This window comes from Neodiprion virginianus, chromosome 5 (genome assembly GCF_021901495.1).
Source record: "Neodiprion virginianus isolate iyNeoVirg1 chromosome 5, iyNeoVirg1.1, whole genome shotgun sequence".
NCBI lineage: Eukaryota > Metazoa > Arthropoda > Insecta > Hymenoptera > Diprionidae > Neodiprion > Neodiprion virginianus.
In genome coordinates, this window is record NC_060881.1 from 26737085 (window position 1) to 26754762 (window position 17678).

The 17678-nt window shown below is 38.2% G+C and overlaps 2 protein-coding genes across 3 annotated transcripts in view; one reads left to right on the forward strand and one right to left on the reverse strand.

Moving 5' to 3' along the window:
• LOC124305926 (SUMO-activating enzyme subunit 1) overlaps positions 1-8748 on the forward strand; it is a 34180-nt gene extending 25432 nt beyond the window's left edge. Inside the window, exons 2-7 of the mRNA XM_046765939.1 lie at positions 5213-5354; positions 5697-5868; positions 5933-6189; positions 6267-6445; positions 6565-6697; positions 7099-8748. Of these exons, the coding sequence (XP_046621895.1) occupies positions 5251-5354; positions 5697-5868; positions 5933-6189; positions 6267-6445; positions 6565-6697; positions 7099-7264 (1011 nt within the window). The 5' untranslated portion in view covers positions 5213-5250 and the 3' untranslated portion in view covers positions 7265-8748. The remainder of the gene's footprint in view (positions 1-5212; positions 5355-5696; positions 5869-5932; positions 6190-6266; positions 6446-6564; positions 6698-7098) is intronic.
• On the reverse strand, positions 1315-5089 carry LOC124305920 (protein C12orf4 homolog). Of its 2 annotated transcripts, XM_046765925.1 has the most exons (11): positions 4962-5089; positions 4350-4536; positions 3457-4150; positions 2995-3216; positions 2719-2922; positions 2519-2634; positions 2305-2441; positions 2098-2218; positions 1910-2028; positions 1687-1812; positions 1315-1572 (listed from the first exon to the last, which is right to left on the reverse strand). In XM_046765925.1, exons 3-11 carry the CDS (start codon positions 3951-3953, stop codon positions 1459-1461), a joined length of 1656 nt encoding a protein of 551 aa, XP_046621881.1. In that variant the 5' UTR covers positions 3954-4150; positions 4350-4536; positions 4962-5089; the 3' UTR covers positions 1315-1458. The 2 variants fall into 2 exon arrangements, with proteins under 2 accessions (XP_046621881.1, XP_046621882.1); XM_046765926.1 differs by lacking the exon at positions 4350-4536 and having other exon boundaries at positions 4962-5058.
• Positions 8749-17678: the final 8930 nt, after the last annotated feature.

The window sequence follows — 17678 nt, forward strand, 5'->3', positions numbered from 1 at the left end:
ACTGACGCTGCTGCAGCTGCATATGATGCGGCAGTAGTCGGAAAAAGACAAAAGAAATGAAAAAGAAAATAGTAAGTCAATGGAAACAAGCTGGCGATAAGCGATAGGTATCGCTAATACTATCGCATGACGCTGATAACGACAATTATTTGTAAGTATAATTTATGTGCACGTAACTATGTGCATATAATTATAACACTATATTCGCGTCTAACAGTGCATGCGGATGCACGCGTATAACGCGGGGAAAAGATTTGTTGAGTTTACCACATGTGTGGAGAAAGAAATCATTTTTTGATCCAAACAAATGCTTTTCGATTTAACAGAAAAGTGTTCAAAACAATAACCTGTGTTATTAATTTTAAGTGAAACCAGATTTATTAACTGTATTTGATAACAATGTCTGGTAAATTAATTAAATTTATTTTTGTGCGTTACTAAGTTGCAATTTACAAATTAACGATTATCCAATAGTTTTTTAATTTTTGAGAACGGTTTATTATTCGCTGAGTAGAATATCTTTATCGGTCTTGCAAATGTCAGAAAAATTTCAAATTCGGATGGTTTACATATACACGTATAGTGTGAATTGAAAAGATCACATGCATTTAAGCCGCAGGATTGTTAACGAGTGAATACATTTATGCAAACAGCATTCTAATTAATAATAATGTATGAATCACTGGAACTTGCATTCAGAGAAATTTTATCGCTCAGCTCGTCTTTATCTGCGCAACGCCTCCGTCGAGGAGTTTTATGTATTTATATCCGTGGCTACAACACTCGCAGAGTTCATTCTAAGAAGTCGAATTATCGCATATCTACAGATATAAGCGCGCGTGTATGCAGAACGCATGCAGAATTTAGATTATAATCATGCGCTTACTTCCGCCAATTTGATTCTCCGTTATTGATACTCGTCTCTGCTGCGGTTACTTCAATTGCCATCAGGGACGAATATTCAGCCTCGTGGATATTCGAGAATAATCACACCTTATTACACAGCTAACTGAATCTAATTGCACTTCTATATGTGTACGAGGAACCATGTTTGCAAGATTTGTATTGTTTTTTTCATGGATACGATTTTTATCTCTTATTGTGACAGGATGTATATACACTTTATCCACTATGTTGAAAATAATTACATTGTTTACTCGTTATTGATTTCGTGCTTTATTTATACTGGCGTGATAATGGCGATAGAAGTTTGCATATTTTTTCAATTCAGCAACAAAATATATTGACAAAGTGCGGTATTTATGTTTCCATTATTTTCGAGCGATTGGGAAGTGAAAAATAATAAGCTGTGGATAATCGAGTCGTCTTGGGTTTAATAGATTCTGGGTTCATTACACAAATCCATCAACCTTACAGCAAATATTCTTATAAATGTAATTTTAGTATGTATATTACAATTAGGTTTGATTAAAGGAATTATTTCTATGCAATGCTAAATCATTTTTTCGGTGTTTGAAGAGTGTCGGTCGCTTTGAAGACGAGAGGATTCGACACTCGGAAAATACTCGGCAACATTGTGGCCAAGGTTCCGAAAACTTCCTCGGACATTCCCTGCAATATAATATGTTTCATTCAGTTTTGTGAATATCCCCAATTTCGCTATAAAAAAAATTCATCAGGAAGTGCTGTGAACAACAGATTTAAAACTCGCTTAAACTTTCTCACCTTCGGGACCAAGAATTGTAAGTTCTTCAATTCGGCACCTCCCCAGGACGCCATTTCGATCATGAAACCCTTGACACATTTGAAAACCAGCTCTGCTCGTTTTGTACACCAAGCCACAGTCATGTCCTAATTCGACAAAAAGTTTGAATTGCCACATTTTTTTCGTGATCAAGACTTAACATAATAAATCGAACATATCAGAAATGAGTAATTCGCATTTTACCCCAGACATTTCGTGGACTAATAGGACTGGTATGGTCAGAGTAGTGACGTCGTTGCTGCAGGCAGTTTTCAGTATGTTCCTTAGACCTAAGATCGCCGGGTGCCGGGAGTTAATTTCTCCTGAAATTGTCACGTTCATTTTAGCCCATTTTTGCGGCGGTGAACCACAATACTGGTTTATTTCCTCACCTGATCTTAAGGAGTCCTGAACCACCATATGAAATATTACGTGAACCTGAGCTAGGTTTGAATGCCGTGTTATAAAAACGTCTCCAATTTGCAGACTCTTACTTCCAGTTGATTTCTTCGCCTAGAACCAAAACGATAAGGAAATTAAGAGAAATTCATGTGAAACACTTGTCGACCTATAACCGTGTACCGGCATGCTGAATTCACCTGGGGATCGCTTCCTTCCCTTTGGTGAGCCTGTCTCCATGTCACAACATCCTTGACATCATCGCGAAGTTTTTCAAGCTGTTCATCAAAAGACGGGAAGTGAAATTCCGTGGTCATTTGACATATTGAGCAGAGTTCTGTAAGGCAACGATTAATTACGACTACGTATAGATTCGTCGTATCATGCAATCAACGCATAAAAATTTGACCAGACCTTTAGTTATCCCTGAATAACTGGCTACGTGATTGTCGGTCAAAAGTACGAGGCCACAGAGGTCATTCGAATAGAGACCGAGGGCAGTCTGGAGTCTCTGCGGGGTGGGGTCCATTCTGAAGTAGAAAAAGTAGGAGGATGAACATCAATGAAGGAACTAAAGCAGACAAGCTAGAAGGTCCAAATTTCACCCCACACACCCCGAGTCCCCGTGTTTAGTTTTGCAAAAGTCGAACACATCCCCCGTCATGATTCGTATGTTGTGCATCTGCTTCATCTGGGAACCAAGGTGTATCGTGAAGCTCTCTTCTAGCTGCGGGAAATCCGCGGCTCCTTTGTCGTTCCTATCGCCAAAGTCTCCGAGGGTCGCGCGGAGCGGTGGCATCTGCACGATCGGGGAGTTTCTGCGGGATCAGAAGAAAAATCAAAGAAGGTGAAATTAAGGTCAGCTATACGGTTACCGGCGGACTACCCACACTGGTGTCGGTAGCATGCTGGTCTGTTGCTCTTCCAGGAGCCGCATGATCCAGTTTCGGTACTGCCTCCGCTGCTCAAGCTTCAGCGCGTCTACCCTGGAGCCCCAGTGGCCTTGAAGTAGACTCTGCTCCTCGAAGTGCCTTCCAAGCATCTCATTTATCGATCTTTCCGTCGATCCGGCTTCCAACGTCTCCACGGCTACCTTGACCTCGTCGGTTTGTCTGAAAAGTGTTGTTTACTACAGGGTGGTTTCAGGGTCTTGATCAAGATATTGAAGTAACCTATGTCACAGGGGTCACGGCATTAGGAGAAAGTTGACACCCGATTTCATAAATTCGCAAGCCGTGGAGTGAATTCAAATGACATCAAGTGACTTCAAATGAATTCACTTAATTTTCCGAGAAGTACACACAAGCCTTCAAGCATGGTCAACCCCTCGTGACAGGGAAAGCGATACCAACTTTTGCGTCAACTTCTCAAACTCCGTGTCCCTCATCCGAACAACCTCGGTCACCGCTCTGCCAAACTCGTGTTCAGCCTGAAGAATCGTTTCGAGAGAGGGCGAGTGTACGAGTCTGTGATAGGCAGCAGCGAACAGTTCCTCGTCGGTCGTCCCAATGGGTTCGGCATAGGCAGTCGTCTTTTCTTTGTACAGTTTTTCCCAATTTTTGATTACCTCGTCTACGTCGAGGTCACCAGATTGCGCCGCTTTTATGAGGCGCTCCGACCTGTCGTCGTGGAATTCAAGAGTCCACCGTTTCACCGCGATCTCGAGAGCCTTCTGAAGGTCGTCCTCAACGTAGCAGGGCAGCTTGAAAGCGGAAATTAATCGGTGAGTAAGCTCCTTGATACATCCATCGTGTGGGATCTTCAGAGGAATCTCAAGCTCGTAGTCCTGACCCGTGGTGCAAGTCGGGAATTTGAATTTGAACACGCGCTCGATCCGTTCCTCGCCCATCTTGCTAATCTCCCTTCCCTTTCAAATTTCCCGCTTTATTCAGAACCTTCTCGCCATCTGTGCGCAGTAGCTGAAAGTTTCAGATCAAGGCGCAAGGTTTCCAAATATTTGATCCAGTTTCGCGGTCATGCAGACGAACATTCAGTGTCTTTTTACTGTCGACGTTTGTAAAGCGGAAAATCCTCTGTCTTCGTTTTCTGCAATAAAAAATATACTCAGTCAATACGTGCATAACCAGTTGCACGATCAAGCATCAGATGACGCTGCGTGATGGAAAAACCACTGGCTGACTCGAACTCCAGAGCGAATAACTGACTTAGAAATAACTAACAGTCAGCACTAACATTGCACGGTTTCTGAGCACTTTACAGCTCGATAACTACTTTTAATTCTTACCAGATACTTATTTTTTGCACGAAATACGATCCCTCGTGTTTGCACACCTTTCTCACTTCCTACTGTTTGCCACCCCCTGTTTACACTAGTTGACAGTTTTGGTCAAAGTCTTTTCAGTATTTCAGGGTACTTCATGAATTCAACCCAAGTTGCAGGAGCCACCTAGTCGAGGCTTTGTAAAGCAGGCCTACGCAAGTTTAGATTTTTTCTTTTACCTTACAGAACAATTCGAGAGTAAAATAACGGAAAATTCTTTTGAAAATTTGTGAAAAAGGAAACCGAGCGTTTATTTGACTAGTGAAAAAATTTTTCACTGCAGAAATATTGTCAGGAAAGAAAATTATGGTTTGTTGCTAACGACAACCGGTTAGACGGTTGTCTTGTGATTACAAATTGGAATGAAACTATAGGGCAACAATTTTTTTGAACTTTCGAAACGAAGGTGATCTTGAACTTATTTCGAACTGTTTCCTCTCTGAAGCGATAAATGGCGTCAAACTTAGAGAGAATCAATAGTTTTTCACGCATTTTTGAGAATCAATAGAGATTCTCACATGTGTGGCCACTGTGAAATGTTAAGAAATTAATTCTCGTTGTTAATTTCAAACACACCTGTATCTTGCTGCCTCGTCTTGCCGTTGCTGGTCTCGCGACGGAATCTGTGGTGGTACAACAACCTTGGCAATTTAGCTTCCATCAAACTTCAGACGGTTCCGCGAATCGATACTCGACAGTTGAGGCTCAACCACAGCCATTTGCCAACGTCACTTCGTTTCTCGATTTCTTGCGTGTGTTGTTTAATCTTAATCTTGGATACACTGCTCAATTTGCCGGCCGGTTTAAATTATCTTCTTGTCTTCAAGGAATCGAATTGTGCGGTTGAACCGTTGGAACTTTCGTCATGATGACCGAGGAGATGGACGGTAATATAATCGAGCTCACGGATGCCGAGGCTGAACTTTACGATAGACAGATTCGACTCTGGGGTCTCGAATCTCAGAAACGGTAAGTTAACTTAACCTAACCTATTTACGATAACCTCAAATCACATGTTCAATTAACAGACCGAAAGCAGTTTTCTGTGGCTTCGAAATTAAATCGTCGATTTATTCTTGTTGCACTCGTCCATTTATTTGTTCGTTGGTAAATATCTTGCCATTGTTTTCTTGATCAAGATTAGAAATGAAAAAAATTCTGTCCTGATTCTTCCGTGACATATTCGGTTTTTTCTTGTTCTAATTGTCAAGTTTAATTGATTACATTTTTCACTATTGAAAACGACTTAAATAATATTCCTGAAGCTTAAACATGTTAAAATATTTGACTCGCTTGTTTCCAACATTGCAGATTGAGGGCGGCGAAGATTCTGCTCATCGGTTTAAACGGATTCGGGGCAGAAGTAGCCAAAAACATAATTTTGGCAGGTGTCAAGTCAATAACATTCCTAGACAACAGAGAACTGTCACAGCTCGACTTATGTGCGCAGTTCTTGGCGCCGAAAAATGCTATTGGAAAAAATGTAAGCTACATTGATCAGTTCATAAAAAACATTCAATAAACTGAATGTAAATAAAATGTTACAGCGAGCCGAGGCATCACTGGAAAGAGCGCAGACCCTGAATCCGATGGTGGAAGTGGCCGTAGACACAGAGAGTGTTGATGACAAGCCCGATAAGTTTTTTGAGAACTTTGACGTTGTGTGCGCGTCCGAATGCTCATTGACGCAGCTGAAACGGATAAATCGGGCCTGCCGTAAGAACGGGGTGAAATTCTTTGCTGGTGACGTCTGGGGTACTTTCGGATACACCTTTGCAGATCTGGGAAAGCATGACTTTGTCGAGTAGGTCCACGAGCAAAAAAATTTTATCTCACTGTTGTCTTGACTTTTTATTAAATTCCAAAATTTTCGGTTCACAGGGACGTCGTTCAGTCTAAAAAAATCCAGTCGTCCGAGGCGGGTGAGCCAGCGCTGGCTAAAGTAAAATTTGAAACTATTACGACGACTGTGAAAAAATCGATAACTTTTGTACCGTTCGAAAAGATACTCGATACATGTGATTTGCCGCGAGATGGAGAGCCATACTACTTGCTGAAGAGTGAGTGAAAATTTTGATTTTAGTAACGATGATTGTTGTTTTCATTATTATCATTGTTTTCAGTTTAGGACCATTGTTTTTCTTGCTCTAATCAAATTATGTGTTGTTTATGTTTCAAGTATTACTCAATTATCGAGAGAAACATGGACACGATCCTTTACCAAGCGAGCGAGATACCGACAGTTTGAAAAAGGAGGCTGCAGTCATCATCGACCAGTACAAACTCGGTGACAAAATCGATCATCTGATATGGTAAGTGTTAAAAGATTTCTTTGACATTGAAAACAAGTAACAATGTAATACAAAAGGGTCCAAATTTTGCGGTAATATTTGAAGGTTATCAGTCTTAGATACGAATTCACTCAGAATTGATAATGCGTGGCTATCAAACTCAATGGCTTCAATTTCTGATGCAATAAAGTAGAAAAAAATGTCTATACAATCCGTATGATTCATAGTGTCAACTATGTTTGACTTAAAAACAGGTAGATAAGGCTGTTGTTATTTTTCTTACGTAATTTTGCAAATTTCATCATATCGTGGCCAAGAATTGTGGTGAAAATGTTTTTTTTTCGTCTTCTCTCAACGTATTTGCAATGCTTGTTATTTTTCGTATAAACTCTTCTGATAACGTAAAATGTTTTTCCATCCAGTGAGAATCTCTACGCGCAAATAAGTCCGGTTTGCGCGATCGTCGGCGGGGTAATGGCACAGGAGATAATAAAAACCGTGTCGCAAAAACAATCGCCGCACAACAACCTCTTCCTTTTTAATCCCGATACGATGTGCGGTAAGATCCTATGCTTGGGTCAAAAATAATATTTTTCGTTTCATTTCATTCGTCATATCGAATACTCACAACTTCGTTCCTCGTGAGTGTCGTTCCAAAATCACACGCGGTGCGTTCTTTCTTTCATTTTAAATATAAATCCAACGAATTGAACGAGATAATTTTTCCATGACTACAGATTATTTTGTTTTAACTTTCGATACTCTTGTACTTTTCGCACAGTACAATATCGATATGTTCAAAGCGGTGAAACCTTTGCTGCCTGTACGTCAATTTCATTTCTCCTAGAATTAATATTCTACGAAGGTCGCGTGTGGGTAAGAAATTATCGATAATGATAATAATATAAAAAAGTGGTGACAGTAATGATAATTGCAGTTAACGTTTAAGCAAAATATCGACGTATCTCAGTATATACTGCGTGCATATATTTTTTTACGTTGAAAAAAAAAGAAAAACACTCGCGATTTTTCATATTTATATAAATATTAATTCAAGTCTTCATTTTATTTTTAGTTTTTAATTTCTCAATAAAAATACGACAAAGTAAAACATAATTGAAGCCATTGTATAAAAAAAAAAAAAAAAATAATACGGTAATACCAATTAATTTATTATGCCTCTTAAAATCCATTCCATGTTTTCCGTATCTTGAGATTCGTTTTTCATTTTTTTTTTTTTTTTCCTGTTATGTAACAATTCATAGCAATATTGAAGATGTGCGTGAAGCGAAATCGAAGATTGTGGTACGTATAAAGAATAAAACATTGAAATGTGTATGAGGACAACAATATAATGACGATAAAGAAACACATCACGTTCGGATTAATCAAATTTCCGTTAATAATCGTGGCGGTTCATCAATGATCAAATTTCATATCTATCACTGGGAAAAATTGTACGCGTAACGATTTGAAAAATATGTAATGGTAACGATAAGTAAAATCGATGAAATACGCAGCGATATTAAGAGTAACGAAAGCAATGAACAACTGCGGTATAATAGTGGCATGTAGTAGCATTATAGTAATAATGGTAATAATGGATAATAGAGTGAGCTGAAGGATAAAGAAAACAAGGAAACAATGTTATTCGGCAGTTTGCTTATACATCGAAAAACGGGAAACGGTATCAGGAATGCTTGCGTGCTGATCGGAGTTGCTCGTATTAGGGAGCGTATAAAAGGGAGCACAGGAAAGAAAGAAGGAAAAAAGAACGAAAAAAAAAAGAAACAAAAATCATTTCCGAACTTCGGACGAAGAAAGGAATGTAAGTAATAAATAATGAAAACAACCTGCCGATCGCATGGTTTGTATGCTTCGAGCAGGATTATATGTATGCATGTGCTGTAACCCACATATTCATACGTGCTGCAGGGTAAATTGATATATCTAGCATAGGTATACTGTATTACGTACCGGGTGTTCGGTAAAAAAAAAAAAAAGAAAAAAAAAACCGTGAACAGAAGCCAAAATATGTGAAGAGAAAATCTTTGAACTAAAATACCTCGTTGGAATGAATAAATTTGTAAAGAAAATATATTTTATCACATTACAAATTTTATTTAGAAGTATTTCCGGGCACGGTGGAGGTGGCCCTTTCTTGATATCGAGACGCCCTGTATCTAAGGCATAAATACATCTGCAATGACCCCCCCCCCCCCCCCCCCCCGGTTGAACATGTCGCGAATCACGAATTGGGTCACACAGCTAAGAGGGTAAAATGCTCGTCGCGTATCTTATTTTCCACGGTCGTTACGATACGAAGCGTTAAAAAAAAAGAAAAAAAAAAGAAGAAAATAAAGGATCGCAGGTAGTTGAGTATTTATATAATATATATGTACATACGTGTACGCATGAAAAGACTACATCGCACGAAATCGTCCTGTCGTTTCCTCTATCTATTATATTCCTGCCATTCATCGTTACTGATTCTTCCCTTCTTTTCTATTAGATATTTATTATCATATACATATTGTGAGCAAACATTGAGACGCGTTGGACAAGATAAAAAGAAATGTTCAGTGATTAGGTCGTTTAGGTTGAAGAAGCGCGTAACAAATTTTTACTCGCACAACGAATCTTCACGTGACCTGTGAAATGGACGACATTAAAATAGATACTAGAAAATTCTAGTAAAATGGGTATCGTTACAGTAACAGTTTATATATATACTTTGAATTACAGGATAATGTATCTTTTCGTACGATTACACCTGCTATAATATAGACAAAAAATAACATAGAAAACATATTACGTTTTCGCTGCTGGTATATCACATGCCTTTTTTTCAATCGAATACATATTTTTGAGTCGAATAAGGCCCTGAGAAAAAACTATTGTTGTACCAACGTCAAATTATCGCAACAGTTACTGCATAATATAGTTCGAGTGAACATAATCAAAAAGGATGTCAAATGCACATACAGAGTGGATTCCTAAAATTTAATGCCCATGCGCTGTAATCCAAGACTGGTTGTTTGCCAGGGCGACCAACCGTCTCTAACCTCAAAAATATCCACAGTTGTCGGCATTGAGCACAACTGGCAGCGACAAGTGTCAAAATTTTTTACGTTACCTTTATGACGGTTGGTCACCCTGGCAAACAGTGGTTCTCGGATCATAGCGCGTGCGCATTAAATTTTAGCAGACGACGGCCCGTGCAGTCGATAGAAATTCGCTCCGTGTGTTAGATTTATTTGTTATAGCTACAATCCTGCTTTTCATTTTATACTCTGAACTATATTTTTCGGTTGCGTTCGAAAATGAAAAAGAAATTTCGTTCGACACGTGATTGACCGCCCTTCGAGCCTCTTCACGACTGATGTGTATTCGACAATTTTCGCCGATTTGTCCCGAGTGAAATGGGACGTGAATCCTCGGCTCATGCTGCAACACAACGTGCAGCGTCAATATTGTAAAATATGTTATTTCCGAGGGGAGTCGTCGTTGCATTTCTTGGGGGGCTCGAGGCCCCGATTTCAGCCGCGAAGAGAGGATTATCGCAAAATTGGCGGGAATCGCGGTTGACTGGATGAGTCAGATCGTCCGGAGAGTTCGTACCCGAAGGTAATTTGGAAAACCGCGCTTTGTGGACGTTTCGTGTTCGGCCGGGTGGAAAATTTCCCCTCCGACCCTCGGAAAAAAAAAAAAAAAACGAGAATAAGATTCTAAACCGAGAATTGGAGAGAATTGAAAAATTGAAAATCTCCCTTCCTCCATACAACTTCTCTTGAATAGAATACGGTTACCCTTTATCGAGTTTCCGCTTGGCGTCTGTATACACTCGCATTGCTCAAAGGACAAATCGCTTCTGTACATTTCATCCTTCCATTCCCCCCTTCCCCGATCGGAGAGAAAAAACCGAATGAGGAGAATAAATATTATCGGGGAAAATGAAAATTGTCGACGAAGAGAAGCCTGGATCTGTGTGATTCCGTAAACACAGGCCAAATTGTGAAAAGAAAAAAAAGAAATAAAGGATCATTAACTAAGAAACAACATTTTTTTCTTCAGTGAATTAATTATATAACTTTATTTTTAATTCAAAATCATTTTTTATCCCTACCGAAATATACCTACATTCTATAAATAGAATTCATATTTCGTACGTGAAATTGAAATTATATGTATCGTAACGAAGGCACCTTCTCACCCTTTATATTTAAACAAGGGAATGTTACAAATAGATAAATTATTTGGTTGCTGCTTTAACCATTATTATTGTAAAAACAGTCTTGGTTTAGACGTTAACTTGAGAGTACATATTACTTGAATATAGGATTTTGTAACGTATTTTCTCCGTTTCGCTACATTTACTTAGTTATCGTGGATTCCCTTTATTTTCTTGTAACCCAAAGTTACAGTACGTGCGTATCGCGTAAAGAATGTTTTTCATGCGATTCTTATCTCTGATTGACAAATATGTACGTAAATCTGTAATGGAAGAAAAGTCGTAGCCGTTGAATTTGTTAAAAACGACATACAAAGACGTAGACTCGCAGTATCGATGTTGAGTATTTTGCCAACTCTATTCAAAACAGGTCAATTATTGTTCACCGAGCAATCATTTTAAATTTAAAATAAGTTGTTTTAAGCCATCGATCATTCGATAAATCGTCCCGTCGATAAAGAAAAATCAATCAACATCGAGCTATGATTCGGAGTAGTTTGCAGGTTCAGGTATATTCCTGGTGACTCAGAATCGGGCGAAGAATAATTCAAGCCTCCCGAGGTAGGCAGGCACCTGTACATAAATACGTTTATTGTCCGTTTACACGTATAAGTAGAGCGACGTATTTCGCGTGCGGGTATGACGAGGTGAAAAACTCGGGAGGCTAAATCGATGCGACACGTGTACCCCGAGGAATTCCAGATCCATACCGAGATAATAAATTTTTATGCCTGGCTCACGTGTACAAATAGTGAATCAGACAAACCTAAATTATCCCGCGCTAACAAATTGTCTCTAATTTAATTTTCTGCCTATACCGTGTGACGTTATCCACGATCTCGTTGACGTTTCGTCGCTTAAAAGAACGCCAGAATCGGTCTTTACCGACTGGGCTAATTGTTTATTATTTTCGCTATTGTCGTAGCCTACGGATCATTGATTTGAAAATGCGATATTCTTCGTGCAACGCAGAATACAGGTGTCCAAAAATTGGCTTCGTTTTACGCAACGATAACGCCAAGGAATTCGTTCCAGTTATTGAATTATTACCAATTGTGAGAATACATATTCTACCCTTATTTTCGCATGAAACGAAAAAGTTTTTTTCGTACTTTTTTTTTGACATTACGCGTAAGCTTGCGCCGATTGCGGTATTTTTGATAATCGTAATAAGGGTAAAATTTTACTCGGTCGGTAAATATTGACTATAGGCATCCTCTTAAGGGGGGAGGCAGTCACCTTTTTTCATTTAATTTTTAAGGTCACCAGAGCTGGTTCGTTGACCAAAGGACGATACTTTTCCGTGCATTTTCATTTCGGGATAACAAGAAATTGTTTATTGAGTATTTAACGTATTATCTTTTTCGAACTATCTAGATCTCTTTGAAAATATGGAAATAGAAAATATAAATAATATAATGAACTGAAGCTATCGAATTTTCAAAATTGTGAATAATATAGCAGATTCCAACGATTCCGCTTATAATGACGTAGAAAAGTGCAGACTCGTCGAGAAGTTTGTAATCCGCTGAAGGGTTGATAACTTGAACAATTATACACGAGTTTTAAAAATTTCAAAGCACAAAATAAAAGTAAAACTATCATCTTTGAACCGTATGATCGTCAATTATTTACAAGCCTTCCATTATTAATAGCCGTTATTTAAACTTGACTCAATAATCAAGCGTGGAAGGTCATTAAATAACTTTAACATCTTTGTTATACTTGAAAAAAAAAAGATAAAAAAATTAACATTCGTAAAAAGGTGGCGTCAATAATTTTATGTGAGACAATATCACACGGGGCAATCGTCATTTTTATAAACAGCAGTGTAACAATTCGTTTATCCTGTGAGTGGTTTGGAATTTAATTTACTTGTGTGCCTGACAGTGCGTCAGAAATGCCGCTGTTGAAAATTGCGACCGCATGGAAGTGTGCAGTTGAGTATTTGAAAAATAAAAAATTGATTTTTTTTCTTCACACGCCGAGCATGCGGTGGATATAAACGTCGCGTTTCTAGCCTCTCAAGTGTCTCAGGCTCGGTTTGCGGTGATTTATTGCCACCCATACGCGTGCTGTAGTGACAAAAAATTATTGCCTCACCGTAAAAAATACCTAGCAGCCTAACAATCGACTTAAATCATGGCCAGACCTGAAGATGTGGGTATTATACCGTATATATAAGGTATTCCATGCCAACTCAACGTGGGTCTGGCCCTTCGCTTATCTGATTTAGCTCGCAATTTTTTGTGTGATTGTTTTCATTCCCGAAGGCGCTAGTTTTTTTATTTTGGAGTTTTTCGATTCGATTTGAATTATTTACAATTTTTAAAAACGTACATATTCATCGGCACCGTTTGAAAATTGGAACAGTTTTTTTTTTTTTTTTTTTATCTAAATCGCTACTGAAATTTATGAGTATCGAGCATTGATTGGTCAGGTGAGCTGCGAATTCAATCGAATATCAATTTGAATTAATAGTTGATCCAATTCTTCGAATTCAAAGCTCGCTTTCTTCGTTAAGAAAACGTTTTTTTTTTAATCAAAGTTACCGAAACAGATTGTCTTTCTTTTCAATAATCAATTCAATATTGCCATTTCTAGATTATCATCGGTATCGGTGAAACTGTTAAAAAAATTAAATATCGTTTCCGTGACAATGTAGAAAATAATCTTTTGAACAAAATGAGCCTTCGAAGAGTCAATTCGAACGGATTTATTGGATTTCAAGTATCTTGAAGCGATTTGAAACAGCATCGATGTCTGTATTTTCCATTTTTTTTTTTTTTTTTTTGTTCCAATTTTTGACGATCTTCGCAGCTTACGTGTATAATAATTCGATAAATACTCAGAGCGCGACTGTCTTGTAATGAAATAATAAAAACACTTGTACCGGTATTCGGTGAAAACCAACATTCCACAAAAGTGAATCGCCTTTGAACGGAATACCCCATGTCGAGGGTATATAACGTCGAACTAACAGGCTCTTTGAACGAGAACGAGGGTTGAAGTCTTAAACGACGAAGCAGCCAGGGAGGCGGGGTTTTATTTAAGCGGGCAATTCGCGGTCACAGAGTAAACCTCGGGGGCGGAAAGGGGAGAGGCATAAGAATGCTGAAAGATTTGCAGAGCGCGGACTGCGTCTGCGGTTAATGCGCGTCAAATGTTTAAAACTGTTTTAATTTCTTTTCTCGTTTTTTTATTTTTTTTTATATTTTTCTTTTTTCCCAACTCATTTATTTTTTTCACCATAAACAACCGTCTTCACTTAACGCCTTTTCCACTTAACTTCAATCCCCTCGTGCTTAACAATGAAAACGACGCCGTTTTACGTCGAAGAACGTCGAGAACACGTTAAACGCTTCCCGGAGCTCTAAACCACCGGCACGCGTGCCTTGCTAAAAAATATACATACACTGAGAAAAATTTCATTCGTTACAGTAAATGGAAAAATTCAGTAAAACAGGTATTGTTTAAAAAACTGTTTTAATATTGTTGGAATTAGGAAAAACGAGGTACGCCTAACCATTTTGCGCTATCGTCGATCCTTTTTTGGTCATTGCAACGCAAAATCAGTTTGTGAGGTTTACTCTACTTTGTTAGTCAAACGAGGCTTCAACGTCAATTTATTCTTGCAAAAGCATTAAATTTTCGCAACGATTGCGAGAAAATATAGCAACAGTGATCGTAACGAGAAAGAATAGTAACGGATACTAGACTTTCCGGTAAGAGCTAGAAAACTAACTTTCATTTTCTACCTAGAAATATATATTTCGATTGTGGTAAAAAATTAAAATAGTTAACCGGAACTAAAAATTTCTCTCATCATATACCTACGCGTTGTACAGGCTTCAAGTGTTAACCGCAAAATTATATCGTTTTCAAAGTCTTCCCTTTCTCAAAAGGGTGGAAAAAAACTGAAAGAGGGAAAAAGGTACCGATTTTTGGAAAAAACAATATGCAATATTTTTCGATCAAATTTTTCCATCTATACTAATATGTAAAATCGTTTCACTGTTTGTCCGTTTGTTACCGATAAACTCCAGAACCAGTGGGCCGATTTACATTCAAACTTGCACGAAATTATTTCTCAGCTCTGACCGAATATCAAGTTATGCAAAATGCATCGAATTAGTATGTATACGAAAGTTCCGGAAAACGGAGAGAGCGTCTTAAAGGGACGTGCAGAGATATTCTCGAAGGTTTATAACAACGAGGAGTTACTCTAAACGTTGAAGTATAAAAATTGACGATTTCTGCAGGAAGAGATGATAAAATATTTGACGACGTTTTACCCATCTTCGATGGAACTACGTACCTATATCCATTAATGTTTGCAAGGAGTCGAGTCGAGTTCTGTGTGACTATATGGTAGCGATATAAACCGGCTAGCTATAATACAAACTCGTAGGCGTTTATACAATGTATGTTGCACTTACGAGAGTATAAAATATCCCTTCCCACCTTTTAACATTTTACACATACATAAGGATATGCGCAGGCACACATGGGGCATTCCGTATTGCTTTGGTGATTCGAATTTTCTGCAAATTTTCAAGAAAACATGATCCTCAAGATTTCGCGATCAGGTAATGATAATTTTAACCTTCGTTTCGCATCAAAGTCGATTTTTATTCTTTTTTTTAAATATATTTTTTTTTTTTTCTCACCGTTTACACGAAATTTCAAGTAAAAATCGTCCACGAATGAGATTTTCGAATCAAGTGGGTTTAAAAATGTCAATTTTGAAGGTAGTGAAAAAGAATTCCTCACCTAACGATTTAATCTCCTGCAAGTACGAAGATCATTACAATTCTCTCAAGATTCAGTTTTTCTTCGAACGCCTTCTCTGTCTTTGGTATGAAAAAAAATTTCTACACATATATCGGCAAAGGAATCTGCTAAAAATACGGACGAGACTCGAAATATCATGGGTTAAAATTTTCGATAAAATTTTCACGGAACGCCCCATATACGCCGATATTTCGTGTCCGTTCGAAGGACTTGCGACGTTATATTGTGTACACACGTACAATACATATCCATGTACAAGAATCTCGCCGTTCGCATTAACAAAATAAGGTAATAAAATAGAGAAGTGAGAGAGCCAAGGAGGAATAAAGAGAGAAATTGTCATACGTATACATGTACAAATATGCGTATATGCATGCATGTTCGTACCTACTAGTGGATTTCTATATGCATACAAAAGCCGTCGTAAAGTGCTTATATACATTGTTTGCACGTGAGTGAATAACCCGTACACCCTGCAATGAACCGAACTGCTTTGCTTATACTACTAGACCAACTCTGTTAGGTACGTAGGTATAGTTATAAGGTATACTATACACAGGTATAGCTTTATACGCGAATGCATGCCTAGCCGCTTCTATTTCGCATCGCTATTATTACTATTCTTACTATAATCATCATCCTTATCGTCATTCGGATCCATACGGTTATTATTATTATTATTATTGTTATTATTGTTATTAATATTATTATTTGCGATCGTTGGGATACCGCGGCGAAGAATGCTGCATATCTTTGCCGTCTGCAGAAGAATTGCACTCGAGCGACGGGGTTATAAACTTGGTAAAATATTAACCTCGTAAATGCTCAACTATTCGAGTTATCTTCAGGCTAAGAAATCACTCTCGCGAGTATGCAGCGATATTGTCATGCAATTTTTCGTTATTATTCACTTGGTGTTATTATGCTTCCGGTGGTAGTATTCGTTCGAAATTTAACGCATGAGTATAATGTTGTCGTTAACCTTATCTGAGAAGAATTATCTTTGTCGGGGTATTCGGAAGTTTTTGTATAAAAAAGATGACAAAAAACGATACTCATTGAGTCAATTGATCGAAGAGAGGAATTTAGAAAGACTTTAAGTACTACTTTTATAAGAAAAAAGATTCTTTCTTTAGAAAATATCGGCCTTGGCATATATCGGGACAATCTTTTGAAACTTGAGAATCAACCGCGCATGCGCCAGTTTTATCTGCCGTTCGCGCAGGCTGGCCATCCCGAGTTTTCAGCTGTCAGACTTTGTTTCCGGCGGCGATGTAGTTGATACGAATTTTCGAGGTTAGAATCTCGGATAGTTGAGGTATTGACTCGGAAAGGTTTGGAAAGCATTTGTTGTCGGGTCGGAAAGTCGATTCTTCGAAGTACGGTCGGAATTTAATGCTCGTGCTCTTTGAAAATTCAAACGTACGCATTTTGCGTAGGTTGGCCCGCCTGCGTCGCAGAAAAGAATATCGCTGCGGGAAGATTTCGCCGACCAATGAGATTTAATTATTTGGCGCACGCGCGGTTGATTATCAAGCATCAAGAGATTTTGCCGGTATATACTTTCTGAAAAATAAGCTTTTTTTTATTTCTCCCCTTCAAATTCATCCGATAATTGTACATAATTGCAAATTTTGCTTCAAATTCTGTATGCTTTAAGAATTGGACGCAAAAATTTTAACATCGTGTGTATGATAGATACATTTTTGTCAAAGAAAAGAAAACGAAAAGAAAAAATCATAAGCAGAATACACTGTAAAAAAAAGATTGCAAATTCTAATATGACATTTAAATATGCTGTAAATATGAGGGAAAAAAAAATGTACTCACTCAAGGAATATACGCGAAATTTTATTATTCCGTCTACTTATCCGACTCGGAGAGATCAGCGGCGGTTGAACCGAGGCAATTATTACGGGTGAGTGGATGGTTGCCTCCCCCGTTTTACCGTGCAGTATTCGCGGTTCTTTTGATACA